The sequence below is a fragment of the Macrobrachium rosenbergii genome, chromosome 12, assembly GCF_040412425.1.
Source record: "Macrobrachium rosenbergii isolate ZJJX-2024 chromosome 12, ASM4041242v1, whole genome shotgun sequence".
NCBI lineage: Eukaryota > Metazoa > Arthropoda > Malacostraca > Decapoda > Palaemonidae > Macrobrachium > Macrobrachium rosenbergii.
Window position 1 is genome coordinate 115,212,072 of NC_089752.1, and position 17,710 is coordinate 115,229,781.

The 17,710-nt window shown below is 36.1% G+C and overlaps 1 protein-coding gene across 33 annotated transcripts in view; it reads right to left on the minus strand.

Moving 5' to 3' along the window:
- Positions 1-17,710, minus strand: part of Ranbp16 (Ran-binding protein 16) — a 106,121-nt gene that overhangs the window by 20,331 nt on the left and 68,080 nt on the right. For 19 of the 33 annotated variants that reach the window (XM_067112849.1, XM_067112850.1, XM_067112842.1 and 16 more), the window contains 5 exons: positions 17,126-17,273; positions 16,676-16,835; positions 15,435-15,625; positions 13,178-13,395; positions 10,088-10,226 (listed from right to left, as the gene is read on the minus strand). In XM_067112849.1, coding sequence (XP_066968950.1) covers positions 10,088-10,226; positions 13,178-13,395; positions 15,435-15,625; positions 16,676-16,835; positions 17,126-17,273 — 856 coding nt within the window. Of the gene's footprint in view, positions 1-1,913; positions 1,974-10,087; positions 10,227-13,177; positions 13,396-15,434; positions 15,626-16,675; positions 16,836-17,125; positions 17,274-17,710 lie in introns of all 33 variants that reach the window. The other 14 variants (XM_067112834.1, XM_067112835.1, XM_067112832.1 and 11 more) reach the window with 1 other exon arrangement.

The following is a 17,710-nucleotide window of genomic DNA, read 5'->3' on the forward strand; positions in this document are numbered from 1 at the left end:
TCTTGAAGAAAGTCTCCTAAAGCACACAGGATGGCTAAAAAGATGTAGCCATGTATCTGGCTACCTTCAACTTGACTAAGTACTGTGCAGCAATCTTTCTCTCTCAACCACACTACTAGGTCCAGAGGGAGTGTAGAAAGTCATACGAGGTTAAAGGAGCATTCCTATGCTTAGGCTGTAACAGGCCACCCCAAAATTTGGGCGTAAATCTGCAATTTACTTGTCCTATCCTATTCACAACCACATTCAGCCTATGATGCAATAAAAATTAAGAACAAAAGCAATTCATATATTTTGAATGATATAATTGTTGGCATAAAAGACCCTTGGACATATAGGAACCCCCTATTTTCAGAAGGGAATATTAGGAATAAAATTGTGTTCTCATGTTAGCAATTAATTTCATTGAAATATAGAGTTAAAGGCAGAAAAAACTTGGACAAAACATAAAACTAACATAAAACTATTTATGCAGGAAAAATCTTTTTAGAGAGAGGGAGAGAGATTTTTACCGTATTTACTTCTTACTTATGAACACCATATTCTTTGAAAGCTTGAATTTCAAGCCAGTGGCCTTGCAGAACTGCTCGATATGAATAGGGTCCAATCTTCTGAATAATAATAAAAATAAAGTATATGTTAGTTGTGATTAGGAGTCATGTAAAATTGCTGTTTGCTTCAAGATATCTAAAAAATATCAAAGTACAGGCTATAATTTATAGTCTTTATTACTTATCTGAAAGCCAACTCCGTAAAGTGTATATGAAACTGAGGTGCTATGACGACGTATTTTTGACAGTTTTATTACTGAAATTATGACATCTTTCACCAAATATTATTCGACAGCAGTGTCAACAGTGCTGAAACCCACACATCAACACAGTAGATGACAGAGACACACTCTCTCTCTCTCTCTCTCTCTCTCTCTCTCTCTCTCATTACAAACAAGACTTATTCTGTGCAAAATGGGCCCAGATGCACCAACTTGAGAGATGTGAAGGCAAAAACCCCACCGCACTTGTGCCAGCTGACTACACAGCACTGGGCTAGAAGGGGATGCCTCTCTCACTGCTCTGTCTCTGTAGCACTTTGCTTCCCAGGACCAACATAGTGTTTTTCCATGTTTTTGTTTTGTGCTACTCATAGAGAACTACTTAGCATTGTACATTCATTTTTGTTCCTTTTTATTTACTTTAATGTAATACCTGGTATTTAGTGTGTGCATGTGTTTGTGTGTGTGTGTGTGTGTGTGTGTGTGTGTGTGTGTGTGTGTGTGTGTGATTCAGGAATAACTTCTAGAACTCCAACAGTTGTTTGGTTCACAAGGTTTACTTTTTCTAGCAAAAGAAACTAACTACATGAAAATCAGGATTTGTATCTCAAATGTTTTCTAAGAAAATTAGCAACTTATTGTAAAAAATGCTTGCATGAATTCCATTTCTTTGAATTATCTACAAATTTTGAGAAACTGTTCACTTACAAGTTACTTGTCAATACAGCAACTTTAAAAAAGAGCAAATCTGAATTCAGAATGTCAGAACCACTAATATCCAACCAACCCAATTTCAACTATAGTAAGCATTTCCATACATCTACAAATTATCCTCAAATATTGCACGTTCTCCTCCCAAGTGTCAATATAAAACTACCGTTAAGCTTATTCTGAACACTATGAGATCAACCTACGACTTGCCAACTCTACACTAAAACCAATAACCTTCAACAAATATTCACATCAGAAAGTAATTAGTACTATGTTACAAAAATTATATTACCAATACAGCAACCCACTACAGCATTTTTCAAGAGGAAAGCCCACCATATCTGATAATGTCCATAACAAGGCGAAGAAATTCTAAAGGCAATGCTTAAATGTGTCTGCAACCATTACTCATTACTATAATCTAACTTACGTTCAGCAGATGGATTCAAATACTGAATGGTGGGTGGAGCTTTCCCTGCAACAGTAGAGTCTGGCCGAAACAGACAATGTTTCTATGAATAAAACTTTTTCACCTAATCTTTCACATATTCAGTGCATGCTAAATTTGCAAAGTTAACTTAAGCAAAAATCACAATGTTTCAAAAATCAAAAAATCAACATACTGTAATAGGAAGTTCAGTTTGTGAATCTGGAATTCTATTGTCCTAACAGAGAGAGAGAGAGAGAGAGAGAGAGAGAGAGAGAGAGAGAGAGAGAGAGAGAGAGAGAGAGAGAGAGAGAGAGAGAGAGAGAGAGAGAGAGAGAGAGAGAGAGAGAGAGAGAGAGAGAGAGAGAGAGAGAGAGAGAGAGAGAGAGAGAGAGAGAGAGAGTCAAACTAAAAATGTCAAGACGTTGCTTGACCTGAAGGATATACAGCATTTGTTGAAGGAAAATATTTGTATTAGGAAAAATTACCACAATTAAACTTTGATAAGGTGCCATTATAAATCTGCCACTAAATTCTGACCATGGATTAATTATCCACTTTCCATGTTTAACGTTAAAAAAAAAAAAAAAAATTTTGCCATGGAAGCAAGAATTTGTTAAGAAATAAATCTGAAGGAATGTTTACAAAAAAAAAAAAAAGTCTTTTTACCCTGAAAGGTCTAAAACTATCAGATTACACCTCCTTTTAGACAAACAATAATAGGCAAATGAAAATGAATTATGTCCCTAAATGTCTACACTTGGTGGCTATCCCTTAATCAACTGACCCAGGCTTCAACCTAAAGATGCTACCTCTTCTGCTGGTTGTTCTATTACTTGAATGAAAAAAAATTTATTACTGCACAAACAAGAACACAAAAAGATGGATCTTCTCACTCAAAAAAAGTACTGTACTCTGGAAAAACAAAGTCCTATTTGTCCCCCCCCAACTCCACTTCTCAAAGTCTACTTTGAACCCATTTCATCAAAAAAGTTTGTAAATCTTTGAGAAAAAGACACCAATTCACCTTAATTGATACCAACCAGGATACTCAAAAACACAACTACTGCATGTGGTATACAAAATGCAAGATTGCTTTTTAAATGAATGCTAAACTGGTGTCAAAACAAAAGCTAAGTAAATTTACCATTAAAGGATAAATTTACTGATGTTATTTACCATCTTTGTCACTGGTTAGTAAGAGAAAAAGCCTACTCTCTCCAAAACAAGGGCATAAAATTTGGAAATCTCAACTGTGAAGAAATGAAGACATCACATAAAGTTATGTGATCACTAAGCCTAAGTGAAGTACAAGCCACTACAAATTCATAAAACTCTTGCATTTTACATATAAAATTATCACATTAAAAAATCTTAAGTGCATTCTTTTATACTCACAATTTAACAAATCCATCTGGATATAAATGTATTATTATTAATTATTATATTACTATTATCATACTATTATTATTATTATTATTATTATCATTATTATTATCATGATACGACAGTCAAGGCAAATAACTTATTCACATGTGTACTCATATTTCATGTTTGAAGGATGTTTATTAGGTTGAAAAAAGTAAAGCTCCACTGTCCACGTCCAGCTCACAGCCTACTGTCCACTACCTAACAATTCCCATTCTTCTATGGGGCTCTCAGGATCTGCACTTTAATTCTTTTTAGTTGTCGTGCTGTTTCAATCATTTCATTCTTGTGTACTTTTTCACATTAGAATATTTAAGCGGGATAATGAAGGTTCAGTAAATTTTTGCTTTCTGCATCTTTTGCTTTTGGTTGGAGTCTTCTCATCAATGCATCACACTAATTACTCATTTTTCCCTGTATTTCATGGTTTTTTCTTTTCTTTTTGTATCCTTACTGGATTTCTCGTGATATTTCTATTGGCAGAAGGCAAAGAAATTCTGACCTTGCCCTTCCAAGATTATTTTCTCAGGTATGCTATGTCTGTGGTCATTCATGACCACAACACAACCACCCACCTGGTATTCAATTTTAGACTTCAATCTTAGCACAAGGAAGAGCTGACTATTTAAACCCAGCTACTGTAAATCACCTCATCATCAAGCACCTGCATTTTTGCTGGATTGGAGGGGCAGGATTTGAAGAAGATGAAGGACTCAGGTCAAGGAACTAAGTGATGCAGCCATCACAAAGAACATCCAAGACCTGAGGATCCATGGATCCACAAACTCCCAGGGGGTCCAAAATGCCTGAAGACACGAGATGGCAGAGCTTCATCATCTCCGGCCATATCTACCTGCCAACTTGTACTAGGACTGATATCAACCATGAGACAAAAAGGGTGAACTGAGTTGTGCAGTTGAAAGACAAAGTGGCACTGCTGTAGGGAGTATGAATTCACGCTGCTGTAGAGAGTCAGAATGACTTCTCTGAGATAAATACAAAGACAAGAGTACTACAGCATGGAAGAACTCTGGTGCTGACCAAAGAGTCTCTTGACCATGAGGCAACTCAGGCTAGGAAGCAAATTGGGTAGACGAGGACAAAGGGATGAAGCACCCAAGGTAATTACAGCATCCCTGGCATAAATGGAGTTTGCTGAGTTTACTGATAGATTAACAGGAGATTATCTAGCATTATAAAGGCAGAGGTGGTGCTGAGCTCTCACAACTTACAAATCAGCACAGTCACCAGATGTGAAGAACCAAAGCATGCCTCAGAGAATGATACAATGAGCCTCCACCAAAGGCAAACCATCTTCAAGAAGGGCACTGGGAACCCCAAAAACACAGAATGGTGCTTGGGACAGCTTCACTTCCTAGAATGATAAAGGCAATACTATGGGCATTCAAGGGTAACTGCACATGAGTCTGATAGGGATATGAACCAACTAGATCAAATAGACACCCATCTACAGAGATTCATGACACTCTTAAGCATAGGAGGCCTTACAGAATCATCAGGAGCAGACCAAATGGCAGATGGGAATCTTGTAAACAACAACTTGTGATCAAGAGTGAAGCAGCACATTTTCCTGGTACTGCTATCATATGGACTGTAGAGGCCATGGGCAAGGGCACCAGAGCAGTCAAGGTGGCAGCTGAGTAAGTAACATCAGATGAGTAAAATGGAGCAGATGAGGAGACAGTAGAGTACAAAGAAGCTGTCCAATACCCACTGTGTACATGGGAATGGATGGGTCTACAGAAGTTGGGAATGCCAACACCGGGTAAAGGACCAGCCAAGTACACAAGGCAAACGAATACACAGAGAAGTAGCAGAATACCCAAGGCTAGTTGGGTACATGAGGGTGGACATGTATATGGGAACAGCCCAGGTGGCCCCCATCACATACATGAGAGCGAGACTTGGATAATGGTTTTGTTCAGAGGCGTCAACACAGGGTAGATATGGTCGATGTTAAATCAATGAAGCAACACGAAGCATCATCACTATCATTATTATTATTATCCTTATTATTATTCTACGAGTTTATACAGAGGGTTTGCCTAAAGGAGCTGTCTTAATAACAAAATTTATATCTTATAATTTGATAATTCGTTAAAATGATGACAATTCTGACAAAATGCCCTCAACAGATATATTTTCAAAACTAATTTGCTTTTGGCTGAAGCTTGGACATTCACACATAACATTTATTACTGTTAGTGTTGACATGCATTCTCTGAATATAGGGATTGGGTCACGTGGGCAATCCATTACTTAACGTGTCATAATTTAATCAAGAATTTTTTGTTACCAAGTTCATTATTCCATAAGTCTGCCATTCATATATGATGACAGGTTTTAGAGATGTTAACTAAGCACTGATGGGGTTGGTTTTGTTTGGTCTGGTCAAAGTAATTGCAGTTTTGGCAGCTTCATAAGCACCCTGATTTCCCTAAAGCTTACATGAGCATGGATGCCACACACCTCATCATTTACACAAACTTCAGAAAATTTGTAGAATGTAAACTCAATTCCTCTGCACAATAGATTTCTTAAGGACAATAGTTCTGAAGGGCTTCTACAGCTCTACATTTTGAGTCACTGAATAAGAAATTTCAGTGGTAAGACATTTTAAATATTATCAAGGGCTGAGTTCACTGCTCAAAGTTCTACTGTGAAAACAAGAATTGTTTTGACAGAGAAATTACTAGTTTATCACATGAAATGACAGCAAATCTTACGTCTGTTAGAGTGTTGGAACCGTCAATATAAGGGTGCAAAGTGTGGATCCTTGAATCTTACATGTTCTATGTGCTGTTTACGATGTTCAGGAGTACATAAATATTTTCTGGACAAAAAGTGCAAATGCATACAAGTTCACCTCCTTACAGGTAGCCCATGGAGGCAGTTTTAGTTCTGGAGGAAATATGTCCTTCATATTTATTAAGACACTTTGCTCTAACTGGGAATGATGAATGATGATTATAAAAATATCTGTTTATTCAAACTACTTCATTGCCGGAGGAACCTACAAAGGCAGCAATGTGGTACAGCAATTTTCATGTGGAAGATCTTGATTCCATAATCAACTCATCCATGGACAGATCAACTACAATGAAAAACTGGTCCTAGGTCAAGGGAAGGAGTGAATGGAACAGCAGGATGATTAATGAAAAGTCTGAGAACTGAAGGTGGAAGTGGATGTAGCAATTAATGAGTAAACCAGGTGACCTCCATTGTGGGCAACAAGGAGATCATCATCAGAAGTAGACATCAGTGGAAGAAGAACTTTGTCAGTGGAGAAGGCAAGACAGAGTTAGATCAGAGATAATTAACATCTCCCACTCTGAGTTTCCCCCTTAACAGGAGGCACCTAACAGATGAAGAAGCCCAACAAGAACAGACCCCCAGACTTGACAGCAGCAGCTGTGGTATGGCAGGACAATGAAGATTCAAGATTTGCCAACTGCAGCACAAAATGCAAGACACTTATAAAGTCACGTCCAAGCTCGACAAGTTTGTTGAGGAAAACATAACTAGACCCCATACCTATAGGAGACTGCAATTGTGGGTCTTCATCCACAGTTAACATAAATGAAACCCAAGATTTTCTACATAATGCCACACCAGCACACTCAAGGGGAAGTATACAATCACAATAAAAAATATGTACACAAACAAGGAAAAACATGCAGAATGAGCACTTGAAACAGCGGCATGAAACTTAAAACAATATGAGCTGTGTAGTGGTGCAAACCAGCAAACCTTGATAAAGGCTAATAAAAGAGCAAAACTCACTTTGCAAACCTCCAAGGCAATCTTAGCTGTGTATTGGTGCAAACCACAAACCTTGGTCAAGGCTAATAAAAAGAGCAAATCTCAAAACTTTGTACGCCTCCATGGCAATCTGAGCTGTGTAGTGGTGCAAACAAACAAACCTTGATAAAGGCTAAAAAAAAAAAAGGGGGTACAACTCACTTTGCAAACCTCCCATGTTGAAATGTGAGAAGACCAAAGAGAAATTACATATTCAATTTAAAGGAATGACATGACTCGTGAACAGAAAGCTGAAAAAGAAAGTACGGTACACTGGTCGCCCCAAGTAAGTGGCGATATAACTAGGGTACAGGGATGATCTCTGACAATGAAATAATTTAATTCAGACAATCTTGTACCTTACATTTACTCCACAATTTGATCCACTTCCTGTCTGCTGTCAGCAGGTACCTAGAATATTTACCCTTTAGCCATGATTACTCGGTTTCCTTTTTACCAATGAAAGTAATTATGATTCTAGACCACTAAAAGATGTCTTATTAGGCCATCTTAAGCTCTATTTCAACATGGAACTTCCCCTGGTGCATTCATTTCCTTACCCTAAAAATAGTATAGAACGTGTCACTCACTTTGTGAAACATCAGCATACATGTGCTGCTGAGGCACACTGTCACACTTTACAATACTAGGGTCTTTATTCTTTACACTAGTGTCTTTATTCTTTATAATGCAGAAATTTGGAATACAATATGCTTGGTGGTATGAACTCAAAGTGCCCAGTTTACAAAAAGGTTATAATGCTTGCACCAAGCTCTGCCTCCAAATCTACCCAACTCCAGCCTTAACAAGGGGATTTCAGCAGTAACTAAACCCAATCTTTGTGTAAGGCCTCCAGCAGGGACTAGCCCATGCCTTGGTACAAGTTCTCCTGTTGGAACACCCCGAGCCTAACGGCAAAGCATCCAGTGAGGACCACTCCCAGCCAGTCTTGATTCTCTGGCAGGGATTACCCAGTACTTTGGTGCAAGGGCTCCAGTAGCTATCACTCCACAACTAAGTGCAGGGCCTTTGCCCTAGTTATACTAACTTGACTTTCGTAAGTAAAAATAATTTTTTTTTGTCCCTCTATTTTATTCCACAAATGAACCTGGTATTTTGCAAGTTAGTGACTAAGATTATTCTATATGGATGTCTGGTTATTTTCAGTAACATTAATAAATGCTGTACTTGGTTCTAAAGTGTATCTGACAAGAAGTTGATGTTCATCTAACCTGAGGTAATACTCTGATGTCCATCTAACCTGAGGTAATACGCTAAGATGAAACTCATCCAGCCAACTTGTTTGTGGTTGCCCTTTTATGTACAGTTTTCAGCATATGCTATGATACACAAACTCATTCAGATATTCAATCCTTCTAGATTACTACTTGTGCACTATGACTTCCTCAGATGTTGACAAACACTTCAAATCTACTGAATATAATTAAAGAAATTACTTTGTCATAAATTTCATATTAGCATTTTGTGCATACACTTAGCACAATTTGAATATCATCTTTAGGTTGTATTTCTTAGTCTGAATTCCTTACAATTAAGTTTTTAATTACAGTTTTTTTCCCTCAAAAACTATTTAACTACAAGTATCTACAATACAGACCTACAACGCATGAGTTTATTAATATCAGCACAGTATTAAAGATCATATAAACCCACATATAGGGACTATGGGAATAACTCTTACGGTTATGAAACCTTCAACTTTCCTGATATTTTACTTCAATTAATAACAATGTAGAAAACTGAAGAATTGGAAGAGAGTAACTTTCTCAAGTACTGACAATTCAGTAAGGGATGGGCAGAGGAAAAAGTACAAGGGTGGTCACGGAGATCGCCACTAAGATTAGATCATTCGGTTGTTTTATTTAAATAAATACAATAAGCCTTTTAGTCTTCCTAGTTTGTAATTTACTTTATCTTCAAATGGTTCAAATCAAACATGAAAAAACTGAAAAGGAGGAGTGGGAACTTTGGAATGTTAAAGCATATCGCTACCAATGCTTCTTTCCATTTATGGTAATTCTAATCAGCAACAGATTTGCTAGAACATGTAAGCAAAAGACAGGCTGTAATATCATCTTACTGTAAGTAGTCAATATACAACTTATGAGGAACACTTACCAGGTTCCCATTATCTCAACATCTTTGGCCTTCTTCTCTATTTCCAAATAACAATCTACAACTTGAATAAAGAAATACTGTTCTACTCCCATAAAAGAGAAAAATTAACAGGGAGAAACTATGCTATTAAGATATCAGTAATCAATAATCTATTGACAATCATACTGTACTGTATCATGGGTATTAAAATTCATAGGCTAAAATTTTCTTTAGCTTCTAGAAAATATAACAACTTGAATGTAAAACCCTTTAAAAAGAGCCCCATGTTTCTAAACAATAATTTCAGGCTAAAAAGCTCGGCACTGCCATTATATGCTGTTTTATGTACAATCACCCAAACTTTACCATACGAAAAAATCACATTACTTGACAGTTGCCTGCTGATCTCTATGTACCATGTATAAACATTTTACCATAAATATTCACATAAGCTATTTCAAAATCAAAATAACTTACAGAATAACTTTAGTATAAAATGTATGTTTACTGTATCAAGATTAGTATATCTGAATGTGTTTAGGTACATCAAACATCAACTAACTTCACAAACCTAAAACAAATGCCATGTTTACTTTTGTCACTCAACTAACATTAATAGTATAAAAACTATAACATACTCAGTACAGTCATATTTCACAATGGATAAAGCTGAGAAATCGTCTAAGCTCTTAATTATGACTAATCACATGCCAAAGCTAATATTGGACATACAGTAGGCACTAGCATTTGGAGAGTCATAACTAATAATGAAACAAAAAAAAAAAAATACGAGCCAACAAGGTACTTACCAATAGCTGAAAGTCCTTCAGATATGGACGACAGCACGTAGAGAAAGACATTAGGTTCTAGTGTTGACAAGAAATTCATGTGATCTTGCGCTAAGCACTCCAGAAGTACATAATAAGTTTGAGATAATTTGGGGTACACCTGTAATGAATATAACTCTTTATAATCTCATATGCTAAGCAATATTAATTGCAAAATATTTTTAAAATAAGGATACATTTTTCTACCAAGTCATCAATCATAAATAGCCAGAACCACAGTTTCAGATGGATGGCAAGGACACGAAAGCTTTGGAAGAGAAGATTAGATCATCAAAGGAAGAGGTCCATCCACCTTCCAAATGTCTGGAGGTAAAGCAATAGTTGTATAAGTTACAACAATGGATGTTCTACAAAGTGATCGAAATTTGATGGAATACATAAAATCTAAAGACAGTAAACTTACCAAGCACACTGAGGCATAAAGGCAAGTGCTCCACAAAACAATGATCTCCATGTGTTCCTGATTCATGAGAATGAAGGTCATAACGTTTGGCACATATCCATCCTACTAGTTAAACATGACCAGCTGCATCAATTGGTTCTAGCAACTAAAGTTTCAAGAAAGTTCCGGGTCAACTAAAGTTTCAAGAAAGTTACAGGTAACATCATGTAAATAAAATTTTGTGAAAAAGTTCTGAGACTACCAAGTACCTGCTCTGAGGATAGCAGAGACCTCAAGATTAAATAAAAGGAAGAACCAAGAGCTTAAACCTTATGTTGCAGTGGTATTGTATTTAATAAGGATCACTTGGGGCAAGAAGAGATAAAACACTAAACACTTTTCCATTTTACTTACAAATATACACACACTCTTGCATACACCATAAATATATCTCTGTAAATTAAAGGGACAATGTCCATTTAGATAAAGTACAACACTTTATTAACAGACATGTATCTTAACCACATCACAACCACATCAGACATACTCACTGGGGAGCAGAGGAAGACAAAAGTACTCACCACAGTCCTACTGAAATTCTAAAATTCTTTTCTATTCCTACTCCAAAAGTGACCCACATTAAATACAAAGCCCCCACAGTTACCTTGATCTTAAAAGGGATTGTACCTGATGTGCCTGGATCTTGAGCTGTGCAAGGTTCTCCTTCAGAACATCCAAACAAGGTTATAAAATAACCCTCCAAAGCCAATATGAAATCAGATTTTTCAAAACCAGAAGATTCTTGTAACATGTGAGATGAAATAGACAAGGAGGAGAAGGTCAGAAAGACTGGGTCCACTGACGATACAGCCTGATGACTCTCACTCGAGAGATAAGAAGAATCTTATCTCTCCAGTGAAGCATAGAAAGTCAGCCCTCAGGCAAGCCACATCTACCATTAGATTGAGTCTTGGCCATTAATCTGGGGCAAATGAAAAGGCAACAGAAGACTGACAGCTGGAGTGCAAAACTTTGCACTAGACAAAACATACTGTGTTTAGGGTTGCTTTCAGTGAAGAGGATCAAAGAGAGGTGTCTAGTAACGCTGCAGAGTACCGAAGTAAGTTTTGGCTTTGAGGTTTAACTGTTGTACAAGGAATATGAGTCCAAGCCATCATGGAGAAAGATCAAAGAGAGAGCCAAACTGTAATCTTAACTAGCAGACAGAGCAGTTCTTAAAATTACCCAGATAAACAATGAGGTTGGCATTAGGTCAAAGGCCTTGAGTGGATGGGTATCCTATTTGTTACCTACCAAAAACTGCACCCAGCTGGCCTGGTAAAGCTAAGTGATAGAGGTTCTGCATGGTGTGGTTATCAATGGTGCTGCAACTTCTGAAGAGCCATTCTTTCCATGACTCTGCTGAATAAACTCCACACAAGACAATACTGACTTAGGATAACTAAAAACAGTATAAGTGGAACTGCTTCATGAGTCTCCAGTTTGATTTCTTTCTCCTTGGTTACATACACCTATAACATCTTCAAAACCAGCTTTTGCTAATTTGTATGAGGCCATTTTGGTCATCTATCAGTATCCCATTCTGAGCACACATTTACTATGTAACAAACAATTCCGGCGAAACAATGGAATAAAAAAAATTACTGGAATTCAACACTATAAAAATCAGATGAAAAAAAAATGAACACAAGCAAGTACAGTAGTCACAATAAGTGTAGTTAGCAACCCACCAGCCATAAAGTAAAAGGCACTGCATTAAATCAGAAAATTAGCAAGCCGTACAACGGAATGAAAAGACGCCTCCTCGGGCAGTGGAGCTTGGCCTTAGCATGTATGATGAGAGCTGTCTTCTTTCAAGATCTACATAGCTAGGGTGCTTCCACACTACAGTAAAACAAGTTATAACCATATGTCAGTAAATTTCATTGGATACAAATGGGTTTAATATAAGTTAACTACTCATGGTAGCCCTAACCAGTGTTTTATATGGCCAAAGGTCCAGTCTCCATATGGGGTCGTTCACTATCTTAAACCTGCTGGTGATGTGCATACTCCAAATTGCCATAGTGAGGTTACAAAATGTTTTAACTGTAGTGTGGATAAACCCTTAGTGTGGCAGGAAGATGTTATGATGGATTACAGCCGTCTATGATTTTAGGGTTCTCAAGATCAATTATATTAATAGGATTAAGCTGAATTACATTAGCCCAATGAACACTGCATGTTGTCCAAGTTTCAATTATCATTATTATGATGTCAATAAACCAGAATGGAAACAAAGAGCCTATTGTCAGACTAATAATGCATAAAAAACCTAGTAATCATCAAACAGTCATAACTTACAAACTATTCAACCAAACTTACAATTACTGAAATTTCAAAAACTTGGGGTAAAGTATGTGAAAAAATAAAACTTGAAAGAACATAAAATTTTTAGACCACATACATTTCTGTGCTCACAACTGGAGTTTGTAAAATGCTTTCGCAAATATTAAACAATGCAATATTATAAATAAATGCTAATAAATATTTCTGAATGGCTGGTTGTTCGGAATGTAACTTGGGAATCAGGGGGCTGGCTATATGCTAAAGATATGAACAGTTGATAAGCCATGCTGTAAAATCAAAGGAAAGGAATGAGTACTTACTAATAAATCTGACTGTGGTATAGAAAGTAACAACTTCACAAATGTGTGTAGAGCCGAGTCTAGAGCATCATCCCCATAGAGTCTAAAGACACCAAAATTTACATAGTTCCCGCATAATGCCGCCTTGAGCATAGAGAAGCAGATGCTAATACCCTTGAGCCTCATTGGATACATCTGATCCTTTGGAATGTTGTCCCCCTGGGCTAATATTCTAGAACCTGGAAAAAGAGAGAAGTTTCATTGCACATACAAATTTCTTTAAATATTATTAATCATTACTGATGCCCAACTTTATACACCACAAGGGGCTAATGTCAATAACAACTGAAAGCATTAAATACATCTCATGAAATGAAATCTTCCTTCAGAAACTGACAATTCAAAGTGGAATCTCTTGGGCTTATTACAAATGCTGAAACTTTGAGATGCAAAATTCTTCAGGCCAGAAATGTAATTTTCCAATTACAGTCTTCACTGCTAATCAGTTATAAGTAATTAGCCTAACATCATGTATGTACCACAACTTACGTAGCTGGGCTTAGTAGCCAGAGAATACATCTGTAAATACTTACAAAAAGTGATAATTGTCATTGTAAAAACTACAAGAATCAAATACAGTCCAACCTCTTAAACCTGGGAACCTTGGGACCAGGCCACAGCCGGACCACAGAAAATCCCGGAATATAGAAGACACAACTAAAAAAATGAAGTCCCTATGTAAACATAGTCTAGCCTAGTTGCTGACTTAGCCTACTACTTAGCTAAGTTCTGATACCAATTTTTTCATTTTATTACTCATATATTTTCACTTCATCATTTTATTACTAATATATTTTCACTTTATCATTTTATAACATATATTTTACGTCTTTTGACTCTTTCTTCATACTGTATAATTTTCTTTAAAATACTGTACTTTATATAACACATTTAGCCTACATTCCTGAATTAGCCTAACCATAGGTCAACTACTTCAATTTTCTCAGAATCTGCAGATTATTATCGGTAACTTTCATCTCCTGCATTTACTATCTTCATAATTATCGCTGTCAGCTGCTTCGTCATTTATTTTGATTGTAAGGGGTAATGAGATGACAAAAATAAAGAATGAATTTCAGCGATCATTCAGTGCACTTGAACGTCACCATTAAAAAAGTAAACAAAGCACATTACCATCTATTGTTATCATGTTAGGCTATTAGCAATAAAAGCAAGCACTGTAAGAAGGTATCATAGTTGATGTGCCTGTGTAGGGGTAATGAAATTGAGCACAGCAAAGGCATTAAGCCACAACTCATAATGCAATTGCCAGCTTTGCTCATCAAGTCTGTGTACTACTTAGTATATTGAAAATTATAAAATCTGTTTACGGTGTTTTTATATTTCTCTATTTTCCAGACTTCCTAATCTTATTTCTTTATAACTGTCCTATAATTTTGCTTTGCTTTCCAACTCCATTATCACTTAGTTAATATTTTACTTACATACCTGACATAGCCTTTTACTCAAATGTATACAAGAGGAGATGCTAATTTTGATAAACTGGGAAAATAAAACTACTTCTCTAATATACCAACTAGCATAACTTTGGTGTGGTCTGTTCACAACTCTGAAGATTTGCTAATGCTTTCATGGAAGACCAGAAATTTATATTTCCCTCAACTTTTTTTCTTAAATTGTTTCATAATGGATGTTCCATTTAGTTACTTTACAAATATAAAAAATCTGAATATAAACAAATTTTCAGCAATGAAATTTAAACTTGGATATGAAACTTCAAATACATAATCGACTTTTCAATACATTAGGTTTTCTATTAGTTCTCTGGAACAATACAGTACTGAGTTTGCAAGAGGCCAACTTATATGTGTATATAAACCATGTAATCTATGCATTTTTTTAGCAGATGTAAATGCAAAAATGAAAAAAAAATCCATTAAATGATGGATATGAACTTAGGCTACAACAATCATAAAATGGCAATGTACCCCAAGTGCATTGTGTTCATCCTTTAATAAATGCATGAAGGTCAAGAGCACTTTTGTGTTGTGATGAACAGACTAGGCCAGTTACTCTGGGAAAATGGCTTCCAGCAATATGGAAATACAGTATATTATTGAAGTTTTGATGAAACAAACAAGGATCTGCACTTGCAAATAAAATAAAAATATTAAAAGAGCAGCTTGTGGTCTTTTCTATAGGAATGCAAAGAACTACAATTAACACAGGAAAAAATATCTCAAGACCCAACACTTACCATATGTACATATGACTTTACTAGCCTCTCGGAAGAGCAGGATACCATTAGGTGAGGATACATCAAACTGAAGCCTCTGAGATCTGTTTTGAACTAATTCTGCAAAAAGTTTCAGGACAGGAGTCGTAACCTGGGGATCGTGGCTCCAGATTTCAACACCTCTGACTAGAACACCAGTATATGTTGGGTATCTGACGAACTGTTAAGGAACACACAATTCTAGCAGATTATACAAGAACTAAAAAGTCACTTATTTCACCTCTTTTTAAGTATTCGCCAAACATGGAATCCAATCATCTGAATAATGCTCTCCAGCATAATCAAAATATTTGAAATTTATCTAGTATGGGGACTTGGATTTTGTTTTTTGGCCGGGCAATGTTAGAACATATCACTTTCATACATTAAAGTTGCTCACCACACAGCAAGTCCGTAATGCTTCAAATAACAAGTGAGAGCTAAGCCAAACTATATGAATACTGGAAGTCAAATGTAGGCTTTGCTACATGGGATGAGAGAATATTTGTTCTTAGGTGAATGTGAATACTTTTTGGAATATCTTTGAGGTAGTTACCTTATACCACTGAACCACACATCTAGACTAGTATACGGCTAACAAAAAGAAGTCAAAATTGGACATTGTAATAAGACAGGGAGATCAAGAGGGAATGGGTGAAGAGCAGATGGTAGAAACCAGTGAAGCTGAGATAATGCTGATAAGAACCTTTAGTCTGTATCAGTCATGTGCCATCTAAACCACATGTATATGGCAGCCATCCCTACAACTACGTTTTAGAAAATATGATAAGAATAAAAATCTGCACGCAGGTAGCTGCATAAAAATGACTCTCCTGATGTATTTACTGAGTAAAAATCTAGCTAAACTCAACAATATTTATAAAAGAAACATGTTTTTTTGAACAAGATCTACTTTAAAAGTGAAAGCATTTTAACACCTTGCACTCCCAGTAGTCTTTGAATGATCTCTTGCTCAAAGCTACCTTCCATAAATTTTTATATATATCTACTCTTCATGGTTCTCAGAGAACTATCTGGTAGAGAGAGAATGAGAATGGAGTGTGTCTTGTGGTCACGTTAGATAAAAATGATTATGTTGTTGGACATGTATGTCTCCAAATTTTAATATTCATGAGCACTTGTTCAGTTCCTTTTGTAATACTGTAACAAAGTCAAAATTCTAATTACGATTTAAAAGCACAAATTTACGGTATAAAGGATACATCCAGTCAAAGAGCATCATGTACGATGTTTTGGTGTTGAATGCGTAAGCAAGGCCACGCAAATCCCTCGCAAGTCCTATCAATCCCTTTTTTGCTTCCTCTGCTTGAAATACAGGAGTTTCTGCTTGAGCTAAAAGTCGGCCAACACTATCAAATGCACCTGGGGAATGGATACAAAATGGCTATTACACATTTTGATGGCCAATGATATAGAAAAAAATTTTTTAATGGTACACTGCAAACTGAAAGTTGTTCAACACTATCAAATGCACCTGATGAATAGATACAAAATGATCGTTGAGAATTTAGAGGCTCAATATTGTAGCAAAAATAAAAAGTTTTCAAACATTTACTGCATCAATTTCTTTTACCAAAATTTAATGATAAACAAAATAAAACGGCAAACTTCAGCCTAACTGATTACTACGAAAGACTGCATGCACAACTTACTAGTAATGGGCAGCATAAACTGTGTGAATTTTTCTTCATCTTCTCCTAAATCAACCATTAGTAAACGACCTAGAGATGTGTAAAATAACGTTCTACTTCTCATTTCTTGTACAGAGACACCCACCCCAAGAAATGGAAAGTGTTCACTCTGGAAAAGATATTAATGAATTTGAAAAGTAATCTTATTATTTTAATACAGTGCCAACAGCCTATTCCATACTACTTGAACAATATTTCTATCTAACAATATGGTATATTAAATGCTTCCAAGGTAAATTTAAATTACAATGCAAACAAACCCAACTTTTTAAGCGTTATCGATAAGTAAACTTAAACAGAAAAACATGTTCATTTAAAAATATTAAATATTAAAAAAATTAGATATTAAAAACTTACAATCAGTACACATAAATGTTAACAAAGGTATGAGCACATATGGGCAGTATACTAGCCCTCTGAGACTGACAACGGGGATTCCAAAACACCTCGTCTGTGGCAAAGAGCAAACTGCCCACTTGTGGGAATGGCAGCAATCTTTTAAATACTACGAAATCATTTTGAAGCTAAATAACTATTTTATGGCAA